The following is a 12,181-nucleotide window of genomic DNA, read 5'->3' as shown; positions in this document are numbered from 1 at the left end:
CTACTCTTAACTGGACTCTCGTTTCTGGGATATTCTGTCTGTTATCCTCATAACAGGTGGACTAGGAAATAAGTGTTTAACTGCTCTTGCTAAGTAGTGTGTTGGTAAGTATTTTGTGTACTTTTGTTAATAAATGCATAATTGCTTACTAATTCCTAGAGTTTATAGTTACCTTCATCTTCAGAAGGTCTTATAAACAAACTGGACAGTGAAGAGTAAGCTCCTAAATAGAATTGATATTGTAAATAAAAAAAAAATCTTAAATTTTGAAGCTCGCAATATATAAGGCATTTTAAATACACTAAAAGTATGCTTGTGGTTTGTTTTTCTAAGCTTTCTTTTTCCATTCCTATTCTTTGCTGCCATTTGTGTTACATGCAGGCAACTGGAGTTATTTCGGATGGGGAGAGCAACAGAGTACGTAACAGTTTGACTTCTTGCAAGTTTTCTTATCCTGTAGTGATGCAGCATGGTCGAGTATGGGGAAAGTGAAAATATTCATGCATATAGAATATTCGTTCCATTGTCTTTTCTTTTACTTTGAGTCTTCATGTTTTTGTGAATGGATGGCTGTTCATTTGTTCACTGTTAACTTTGTTTTGGCCATGTTTTACGTGAGTTGCTTGTGCCTTCTACTGCAATTTGAGGGTAAGATGGCAGTATTTCTGTAAAGGTGATTCTTGTTTTCTGCTTGTATACAACTTTTGTGTTGGTCTTCACACCCATAAGCCCAAATCAGTGTTTCGAGTAACTGTAAAACATGAGGGAATCTGTAGTAATCGTTACGCTAAGATGCAAAGATATGCTGCAAGAGATCACAGAAATTCCAAATAGTGCAAATAGGAGCAAATCCAAAAGCAGAAATGGCTGATGCTCACCAGTGTGACAGAAAGGTTGTAAGTATTGTAACGTATTCAAGATCAGTAAGACAGTATCATGGCCAAAGTGTCAAGGGCTTTGCTTTAACTAGTGCTTACCAGCCTTGGAAAGATGAAATTCAGGTGCTGCAGCCATCTGAGATCTGTAGAGCTAATGTGAAGACTGTGTGATAACTTTTGCAGAGGCTGCAAGGTTTTTGTTCATTGTTCCAGAAAATATGCGTAAAGCATCTTCACTTTCTGGAAGTCCTACAGGTTCCTACAGGAAAGGCTTCTGCTCAAAGTAGGTTGCTTGACTTCTACTGCCCATAGAACCTGCAAAGATTGACCCTTCAGTCATAAAACGAAGGTGTCTGTTCCATGTGTCAAAACCAAGGGCGAGGGTGTTGCTGAGAGAAACAGGCAAAGAAGGATCACTGTGACCACTGCCAGCGGGGAGGAGATTCTGCCTGCTGCTTTTCTAATTTTAACATAATGCAATTTGGAGAGGACACTTAACTGCAGCCAAGTCACTCAAGTCTAATGTCCAGCTAATGTTACAGTGCATTTCACATGTGGACCTGTTCTGCATTTTAGGAGACTTCCACCATTGACTTCCCCATTTCTTCTCCCACAGCATGTTTTGTCCTCCTTGTTCTCCAATTTTTGATCAAACCATAAGTTCTCCAGGCCCAGCTGACCAGCTTCCTCACGCTGTCAGTGTTGGATATCTGAGTGGTTTGGGGTTGTTCTCAGAGGTGTGATAGGGTAACTGGGGATTAATCAAACTGTTGTATACTGCTAGAACAAAGATTAGTGTCCTAAATAGCTTTCTTCTACTCCCCAATTCTGTGCGGTTTTGGGAAGTGGGGTGCTTTAGGCATTGGTCAGTCAGAGGTTTAGGAGGGTTGTACAAAGGGTGTTTCTCCTGTTGTGTGGTGGTTTTGTTTTAAAAAGTACTTGTGTTTATGCATTTCCTTCCCTCCCTCTACTCCATCCTTCCCATGCTGTTCTCTTAGAAATCACAACACCATCCTTACAGGCAGGCTTGGGCCAGTATTGATGAGGTTTCCAAGTGAACTCCATTAGCTTAATGATGTAATGAAGAAGTACTTCTAATTGTAAACTTATAACAGCAACTGAGAAGAGAGCAGCACAAACAGCATGTTAGTAGCTGGAAGACTTTTTCCTGGTAAGAGCTTTTTGCCAGAAGGGTGCTATAGCCCAGAGCCTTGCTAGCTGAGCAGAGGATGCTTTAGCAAAGGGACGTCTTGCGGCCTGGTTTCATTTTAGGAAAGAGAAAGACTTGAAGGTGTTCAAGGCAGTCTTTGCACTTCAGACTGTCGGTCCACTTCTTGCCTGTTGAGTTTCACCAGCAGGAAGTATTTTCAAGTGGTAAAAACAAGATTATGAAAGCTCTTGAATTGAAGACTGCATATTGCTAATTTGCTGTCTTAAAGTTATGCAAATTTCTAACGTATTTTTAGGTGGTGAGTGCAATAGGATGGACTAATGACCTGCAAAGTTGCACTTAAGACGTTTCTCAAAACCTATGAATTTTTAGCGTAGAGAGCTATAGAAGATCCTCAAAAAATGCCTTTGTGTCCCTTGTTACTTCAGTAGTTCTCTTTAAATGTGCATTTTGATTACAAGATTTCCAAAAGTGTACATGATTGTCTGAAATGACCAATAGTTCAGTAGACAATGGAGAACTGGTATCTGAGACTTAAGGAAAGAAGTTGTTGGCAGCTATTGTGAAGAGCAATTTCAATGGATGAAGGGTGAGGAAGGCAAGTTGCAAAGGCCCTGGTGTGGAGCTGGCAGAGATCTCTTCTGGTTTTGGACTGGAAGTCATTCCTTCAGTTAGTACACTTTATTCTCTTCTAACATTATAAAAGTAGAAAAAAGCTGTGTAAAGCTCAGTGGCTTATTTTGGAGAAGTAGTGGGGATTTTGGGTTACACCTTATATGAACCTTCTTCCCTAGTGCCCAAATGTGCTGCACTTTACTGCGTTTGTCCAAGTTTTTGGAGAACAATTAAGCTTGGGACCGGACCCCATCTCCCAGTGGCTGATGAAGCATCACTGCTAGAAAAGCAGGAGACAATTGCAACTGAATGTGGCCTTTTGAGAAGAGCTCCTACTGTGCATCGGGACCTTAAAACAACAAAACCACCTCTGAAAGTGCATTCATCCACCTGCCTGTGATAATTTTGCTGTTAGCTTTCCTTCCTGTTGTGAAGCTTGATGTAAATAAAGTTGCCAGAGGTTAAATGTGACGAGTAGAGCTGGTGTGACAGGACTGTGCAAAGTGGTTTTCAGGTCAGTATATTAAAAATTGTATGTGTTCAGCCCCGCAGCAGTTGTGTAATAACTTCTGGAGGCAGGAGTGGAGAGGAGTAACAGGGTTGCAAGGAGGCACTTTGTTTCAGAGAAGCTATCTCCTTTCTTGATTTTCCCCACTCTTTGTGAAATCCTACTGTGTGATGTGACTGTCCAATAGGTTTGCTTCTTATGCTGCCTATATGCATGAATATTCAATGATTAAACATGAACAGCATGCTTTTGCCCTTTCCTTCAGCCTTGCCTCCCACTCTTTACACAGTGGGTCCAGCAACAAAGACACTGTGTTCATCCCTTGGGACCTCTTTGGTACATGTGAAATATTTTAAGCTGGGGTAAAACAATTACTGTCTTTTTATGTGTATTGTTATGTATCGTGTTATTAATTAATTGATCTTCAGAGACTGAGGCTAAGCTACAGCTTTCCTTATGGAAGACTTGGTGTGTCATCTGTTTGAAGAAGATAGTGCTTGAATTTATCACACCATGTGTGTTGAGGGATATTTTGCTAAAACATGGGCTGTAATGCCTGACCTCTCCTTTTGAAGGGGTGCTGCACCCCCAAAGCTGCTTCTACAAGTCCTTGTCAGTCTCTTGCTTAAATAAAATTCAGGTGTCAAAGTAGTGAGTGGGGTCGTCATCATGTGCAGGCATTTCATGGTATACTTTCTTGCAAAGGTGATTTGTGCTATAAGCCACATATAAGCCAAGTTTTGGTGCTTTTCATCAGGCTGAGCAATGTCTTAATTTGTGAACACTTCTGTTTAAGCGAGATTGCTCATAGGGCAAGTGCAATTCAGCATGAATAAGAGTTTCTGGAGGTGGCCCTTACTTTATGAGTCAGTTGAGGATTTCTGCCTCGTGTTAACATCTATGGGATGCTCTGGGTGCGTGGCGCATACATCAGAGAAACAGTATGTTCCCGCCTCATTGGCGTTTGAGCTGGAGCTTTGCATCCTTTAAACGTGTCATTGGGGATGCATTTTGTGTTGTGAACTCTAAGAGACTTCCTTGTGCTAAACACCAGTGAGAACTGGGATAAATTCTGGTGCCCCCCTTTTTAAACGTATACGCTGATTACTTTGGATTAACGTCTAAGCTAATCATCTGTTTTAGATGTCACTTAGAGATGCTGTGGTTCACGTGGGAATTCGTGGTTTGGTAGTGCAGAGGTGATATGCAATGACTGGTTGGCAAATCCAGGTGGTGCTTCTGCAAAAGTCTAGTCAGGGAGTCTGGAAATCTCTGAGCCCTCAGCTGCCCTCGCTGACCATGAAAACCTGTGTCCCGCTTCCTCATAACCATAACTGTGTAAGTCTTTGCAAGCCCTTATAGTAACTTTAGCCAAGTATTAGTGAGTTAGTGGATTTGCTATTGTTCTGACTCAGATAATTATAACACTGATTTGTGTTTTTTAGTATACCATTGTGGTGAGAGAAGTTGTTTATTCCTAAAGCTGTTGGTCTGGTGTTTTTTTTTACCAGATCCCAACCCTTTAACTCAGTTGGGCTGCCTCAAACCCCTACAAGTGCTTATAATGATTATGCACTCACACCTGGAAGAGCTTTGCATCATACCAGAGTTATGTAGGCTTTACCTTAAAAAAGAATTACATCTGATGGGAAGGAGAAATTAGTAGAGCAGCACAGTGAGGCATTAGAAAGCTCTTTGGAACAGTATCTCTGTCCCAATAAAAATAATTTTTGTGCATTAGATGGTAATGGCTCAAGTGTTCAGCAATGACATTGTTCGGCTGAGTAATAGCTTGTTATCCTTCTGAGGATGACGTGTGCCTTATGATGTACAAATAAATCAGCCCTTGCTCCACAGACTGGAAGTTTGGTGCTTTTCAGAGAGGTTTGGTACTTTGGCATATCCAGTCATCTCTGTGTAGCACATCTTGAGTGCCTCTCCTAAGCACTGAACCGTAATAAAATTGAAGGACATTGTGCTTTTAATAAGGCTGAATAAAGCAGTATATGATTGCTACTCGTTTCCATTCAATTGACTAGAGACTGACAAGAACTGTGCAGCATTTAGAGTACGAAAAACAGGAGACTTAACTCTATTTTCAGTGTGGACAATCAAATTGAGTTGATTGTACTTAAGAGAGTAGAGCTGGGCTTTCTCAAGTGCTTTGTATTTTGCAGACGTGTTTTCTGCTGGGCTTGTTTTCTGCTCTTCAGTCCACTTCAGAGCACGGATATAAACTTACTCAGATGGGAAGGAACTGAAGAGATCACTAAGAACAAACACTACCTTGGACTAAAAAAAGATGGAAGTTGAATTGGAGACATGGGAAGCACCAGAGGGAGAAAAAGGTGTTCCCTGATGCTGCATTCCATCTCCTTTTAATTTCAGCAATTAAATTAATCTTTTTTAAGGATCCGGCATGAAAACAGCACTTTGACTTTATTGTTCATCCTGGTGGGAAATGTCTATGTAGGGAACATATCATTGAATAACGTATCAGAAGGGGACTTTAATTTGATTGTCCTTTTTAGACAGACTTTTGGTGGCGGAGAGAGTGAATAATGGCTGATCCTTATTTTCCTTTGTTTCAAGCATGTTAATGGTGCACTCCGCTGCCGTACGGTGTGTGTATTTCACTTTAAGCTTGCAAAGATAACCTTCTGTTCTGCTGCCCAGCCAAACACAGCTGTACATCAATATTGTATTTTTATGCCTTTCCTGGCTATGATTCTGCATTCTCTTTTTCTAAAGGGTTAACAAGCAAAAGTATCTCCACAGGGAGAGAGACTCGCTGGAAAGGAGCTTTTTCCTCTGTGAAGACTGTTGTTAGTGGTGGCTGCTAAACTTAAGCCGATGTACTGATGTGTGTTAAACGTAGCAGTCTTTCCCCTATAAGAAGTACTGTAACTGTTTATAAGCAAAGCTGCTCTCTCAGTTCTGATTTTCCTGTTGAGTGCTTTTCATTAGTTTCTCTTAACTAAAGTTAACATAAGTTTCTCTTTACCCAAAACCCACTAAAAAACACCCAGAACTCTGGAGTACTAGTTGAGGATTCTGCACTGAGGAGATAAGTATTACAACGTAAGGGTTGAAAAATTTTCCAGGAAAAAGCTCCTTTCCAAAAAGGATTTCCCCCCCACTCCCCCCATCTAAATTTCAAAGAACTGGAAATTTTGGGTGTTGGGGGTGGTTTTTGTTCTTTCTTTTAAATAAAATGTCTTAATATGCTTATTGTGAATGACTAAAGTGAAATAAACTCGTATGATAGGAAGTGGGAAAGGACGGTGTGGAGGCAATCACTGGAGTTGCGTGGTATGCACTGGAGGTTACAACCAGCTACCAGATAGCGATTCATCTGTAGCAGAAATAGCTGCTTTTTTTGCCATTTTTTAAAAAAATAAACGGGCCTCGCTGTCCCAGCAAGGCTACCCGAGAGAGCCGCGTACATAAGTGCTTTTCTTTCCCAGCCTTTGAAGATGCTGACAGTGCCGTGGACGACAGAGACAGCGACTACCGCAGTGAGACGAGCAGCAGCGTTCCCCCTCCGTACCACACCACCGCGCAGCCCAACGCCTCCGTGCACCAGTTCACCGTCCCGTCGCGCCTGCAGCAGCAGGGGGTCGTGCGGGACCCTCGCGCCGACTCCCTGCAAAGCTACGACCTGGATTATCGGGAGCACGCGGCCATCAGGTGGGTGCTGTCTTCTGGGTGGCTCTCCCCGTTGATTTGACCCTGGAGGTGCTGTGCGGGCAGAGGGGGGCAGCTCAGGGGCTCTGAAAGGCCCGTGGATAGGAGGGTGGTATGTGTTTTGTTAACAACACGACTCTGCTGTGAACCAGGAAAAAATAAGGCTATGTGTTATACCAGATCTGTCAGTTTAGTAAATTACCTTTAAAAGATATGCTGGATTCTGAGGTCACTTATTCTTGGTTCTGCTTACCTTTGGAGGCCAGAGCACTAGATGTTTGGTCATCCTGGTGTCACTGCATGGGTGTGCCTCCCAAGTTACGAAACATGGTCGAGCAGAGTTATCCTATTATGAATGTCTTTCTTGGGGCAGATCGGTTTTCTGTTTCAGGTTAGTTCCCGTTCTTCTATTAGCTCTCGCAAAACAGCATATTCAAGAAGAAAGTCTATAACCAATTATGTGTGTGTGGGTTGTTTAATTTGTTAGTTTGTTTGGTTTGGGATTTTTGTTTATCTTGTAGCACTGTAGAATATTGTGATTTTTTTTTTCTTTTGACTTCCTTTGAGCTGTATAAAAGATAGTTTACGTGCTCTAAATTAGCTTTTTGATGATAAATCAGTAGTTTCACAACTGCTTTTTTTAAGTTTCAAGCGTTACAGCATTAACTTCAGGGAATCAATGGCTGTGAACGACAGCTGATTGTGCTGGGAGCTGCAGAATCTTTACAAAACTGCTGTTCCAAATAAAGGATGAGTTAAGCGTAAGGGAAGAGCAGAACTTGGGCAGTGTGGGTCATCTTGCTCAGTGTGGGTGTGTAGAACAGGCCGTGCTGCTGCTTCTGCCTTCGGTGTGGAAGTAAGAGGCAGTTGCTTAAGCTCTGCCACAGTTACAGGTTTTAGATGTATTATAACTGATTTGTTGTACCTTGCCCACCTTGGTAAGAACGTTCATGTTTCCTGAACCTGAAATCAGTTGCCCTCACAGGTGTATCGCTAAGGCTAAATTTTACTCTTTTTGCCTTATGGTCTTTGATGTTAAAAGCTAAAGTTTAATGATAGCATACGTTATTGCTGTTATTGAGATTTCAAGCAGCAGTGCCAAATGTGCCAATAAAATGCATTTACTGCAGTGTGACATGTCATTCTTGGTGCTCTTTTCCTAGTCTATTAAATGTCTTACATAAGCAAGTTTTTCCCTCTCCCGTGCTATTCTGTGCTGCTGGTTTGCAGTGGTGATATTGCTGAAGATCTTAGTGACAGTCTGGAAAGATAAGCTAAAGCACTTTTTTTTTGGTATGGAAAAGCCAAGCTGGACAGTGGTATTGGGTCCCCAGCCATGTTTTTGCAGTTACGTGACTTCTTGGATTGATGTTGACAATACAAGTAATCTTATGGCTCACCTTGCTTGGAGTTATGGGGTGTGTACACTTTTAACTGTATCTAATGGGTAAATGTGTTTTCAAGACCTTCCAAAGAAGCACTGCTGGTTTGGATGTTAAAGAACACCAAGATGGAATATGTTTTTTTCTGATTTTTCTGAAGATGTTGATATGAAAGGATTTAGACTGGTGAAGTTTCCTTAAGAATGATGAGTTTTGCAGTCTGCTCTGGTCTGAAATGAATGTCACCCCAGGAAGGCAAGTTCTAGGTGGTGATTGATTCCCTCTGAGCATCCCTGTTGCCATGTGCATTTTCCACATGCCCAGCAAGATTTTTTTTGCTATGTATTTAATCTTAGAACTTAGAAAATGCAAATGAGCTTTCCAAAGAAGCTATGTGGGATTCTCTTTCTTACCAGAAAGGTATTTCTAACAAGAGCTGGCTGAAAAGAAGAACGTGGGTAGATCTTAGATATTTTCAAAACACAGTTGTAGCTGAGTATTGCAAAACCGAATTGTGTTTGACTTTTGCTCCTAGCAGCTCTAGGTGCTGTGGACCAGGCAGCCCCCTGATGAAATCAGTGTTCCTGGCAGACTGCAGTCGGTGATTGCTGAGGAAACACCTTGCAGGAAGCTCTCCTGGGCAGACCCAGAAGAACCAGACAAGGTTCTGCTGGAACCTGTCTTAAATGGCGCAAAAAAGTTGCCTGTGCCAAAATGCTTCAATTGAAACTGGCTCTACTGACACCTGTGTTTTTTATTTTTCTTACAACATATGAGTTTGGCTGGAGGAGTTCTGATCATCTTTACCAGCTGTTATGTGTTACTGTGTTACTTTGATAGATGTAAAGTATATGTGTTTTATTCCCCCCCTCTCGTAAGGACAAGCAGCATTGTTCTTATTTGTCCTTGGAGTGTGTTTTGCTGCCAACAGCCAGTTTGGCTTCAGAATATCTGACATCTTTCCCCCCTCCTTGTGTTATTTTTTGTTGTTTTTAAGCACTAACTTTCTTTGCAATATTCATTTTGTGTAACCACGTGTCCTCCGTGTCTCCCTGCTCTTGCTCTATTTACTTCCAAGGCGGTACGGTAGCCTAGATTCCACAGTGAGTGGCCGAACTGACCTAGAGTCCACGTCCCAGTCTAGCCAAATGACAAGCCGCCAGTGCTCACTAGAGAGCAGGCGCTCTCTAGAGCTGTCGGATAGGTGGGTTAACCTCTTTGCAGCCTGTGTGCTTGTCTCCTTGCTGTTTGCTGCCGTGAAGTGGTCTTGTGATACATTTCGGCTGATGCTCGCTGTTTGCCCTTGGCTCCGTTTCAGTTCTGTGTTAGTTTAACACTGGGCTGATGTTGTCATCTTTTTCTCCTCTCAGGTGATGGACTTCTTGTCATTTGCTTTATTTCTAGTAAAATGAATGCTTTGTAGAATAGCATAGGAAACACGGGGGAGATCAATTAGAAAGAAAAGTAATTTCCTTTATGCCTAAATTAGTCAATTGTTGGTTCAGCATTTACAGTTAATGGCTCTTCAGGCATTCATGTAGCTCCCATTTCTTTCAGCTGAGACTTGGAAGGGCTTGATCCAGTAGCTATGGTGGCCCTGGGAGTCTTTTAAATTCCATTAGCTTTTTTAAGAAAATAATTTCAATTACTGACTTAAAATTGCAAGTAAGAAATGTAGTAAGTGTTCTAAACTGTGTACAGCAGAGCTCACTTAAAGTAATGAGTATCTTTCCAATTAGTGTAAGTTAGCTAATACTGGTGGAAGTGAAGCACTAAAGCAGCAGCAGTGAAGATGCAATGACCTGTTTCTCTCTCAGGGCTCTTCAGTCAGTGTCCTACACTGGGGTGCCCCAGGCAGCTCTCAAGGTGTAGACTCTTGAATTAGCAGTATCCATACAATGCCCATGTGCCCTTTGCCTTTTCCCTTCTCTTGCCCTGCTATTATGGGGCCAGGGCACGCGTGCCCTCATGCGCCTTAGTTTTCAACAGTGAATGATGTGGGGCAAAGCTGCAGTGCATCTTTCAGATGAGCATTTTGATTTTATTTTTTTTAACATCCAGTTTCTATTTGTTTATTTTTATGTTGGCTGGCAGGAACTCTTTTTTTTTTTTGTGAGATTTAGATAAAGAGGAAACTTACCTGCTGATAGCCTTCGCGTTGTTGAGCAATTGAGTTAATCCTTCTGATAAAGGGCTGATAATTAATCCCAAAATGCCAAGGATTATTTTGTTGGGTTTCTAGGAAGCTTCAGATTGTTTGATAGCAAAACGCTAGCTGCTTTAGTCCATTCTCCCGCAATGGACAAGGTCTAGGTTGCTGGATCTGTTTAGATGCATTATAAATGAGAAGTACGGATCCTGAGAAGCATCTGAGGTTTATGATGGGCTGATATCCTCCACCAGTGTCTTGTTCTGCCTTCTGATCTAGTAACAGCCCTGAGGATCTTCATTTTGTGTTGGTAAGAGCCTCCTGAGGGCAGCAGCTGCAGTGGGAGCGGAAGAGTAGCCGGAACTCCTCGTGTTGCTGCTGTGCACAGTTTGCATTTTGTCCCCTTTCTCCACACCCCTGGGGTCCAATGGCTCCCGAGGCTTTTTGTGCAGCCCCTGCTCTGCTGCCACCCTTGGGAGAAACAGAGTGCCTGTGTGCTTCATGAATACTGCTAAAACAACGTCTGCAGGCTGGAGCGACCGACATGCCTGTGCAGGACAGTGGGACCGGGTGCGTGGGCACCGTGCCTCAAAGTAGTCCTGTTACTGTAATAAGTGACTTTTTCCGCATGCTTAAAAAAGCAACAGCAGAGTACTGGTACAGCCAGGGCTGTGTGCCCTCCCTTGATCACGAAAAGCTATTCTCCTTCACACAGGCATTTCTAAATTTCATGCAGCTGTAACAGGTGGAATATCATAACCCATGCTGCTTTTTTTGACTGTTTGAAGTGTAAAGGTAGCAGACTGGCAGGTTTTCAGTTTTGTTATCTCTGGATTTTCCCCATTTTAATTTGCGTTTATTTAATGCATGTTTTTTCATTACTGTTTTTTCTGTCTTTTTCAGAGCTTTTTTTTAAAAACTGTTATTTTCCTCTTCCTATTTTTTTTTTTGCTGCCTCTCTTCCTTTCCTACCCCTTTTATTTCTCCTCTCAGACAAGGATCTCTAGGTAGAAATGAAAGAGTCAGGATCATTCCATTTAACTCTGAAGACGGAGAAGAAGAACAGAAGAGTGACTATGAAGAGCTAGGAAAACAGCTAATAGAGGAATTCTTAGAAAAGAGCCATAAAAATAGAAGTCGGCAGGAAATTAACATGAAGAAGAAGGAAACTCTCTCAAAAAGAGAAAATTTAAATCATGTTGAAAGATCAAGGTGCTGCCAAAATGTATGTGTTGAGTCAGGGTCTGTAAATGTCCCCAGATATCCTCAGGAATACGACACAATAGACAGGAGAAGGAAAAAGAAGCTGCGGCACAATTTTGAAGAGAGTGAACGAATAATCCTGCACAGTAATAAGGGTCTGCAGTTTCCTGGGGAGAAATCGGTTTATTTCAATGGTGTGACAAGTAGTTCTGAACTTAATGATGATTTCCCAGTATATGATAGAACTGGAAAATATACCAGTAGCTCTGAAAATAAGGAGCGGTTACCTACTTATCCTGTCCTGCGTCCATATAAAAATGGCTTAATGGTTAAAAGTGGGAAGTTGCCCAACAAGCAGAGAGTGAACCATGAAGGCTCACTTCACCTCAGTAACAATGAAGACATGAAACTTATAGGGATGCCAGATAACACTTTTCTGCCTGTGGATATCCTTGAGGAATTTGACAGCAGTGCTTCTGATGAGTTCCAGTACTCGCCAGTTTCAGATGAAGAGGTGGAGGAGCTGGCTACGCTTTCAGAAACGTGGCATGATTCTGACATCAGCCATTTGAGGAACTTCACTGTCAA

The 12,181-nt window shown here is 42.0% G+C and overlaps 1 protein-coding gene across 1 annotated transcript in view; it reads left to right on the top strand.

Moving 5' to 3' along the window:
• LOC308052116 (protein unc-13 homolog B-like) overlaps positions 1 to 12,181 on the top strand; it is a gene marked incomplete at its 5' end in the record, with an annotated part of 218,768 nt that overhangs the window by 60,288 nt on the left and 146,299 nt on the right. The window contains 2 exons of the mRNA XM_080362904.1: positions 6,640 to 6,862; positions 9,320 to 9,445. Coding sequence (XP_080219030.1) covers positions 6,640 to 6,862; positions 9,320 to 9,445 — 349 coding nt within the window. The remainder of the gene's footprint in view (positions 1 to 6,639; positions 6,863 to 9,319; positions 9,446 to 12,181) is intronic.

Source organism: Nesoenas mayeri (assembly GCF_963082525.1).
Source record: "Nesoenas mayeri genome assembly, chromosome: Z".
Classification (NCBI taxonomy): Eukaryota; Metazoa; Chordata; class Aves; order Columbiformes; family Columbidae; genus Nesoenas; species Nesoenas mayeri.
This window is presented reverse-complemented; position numbering and strand designations above follow the sequence as displayed.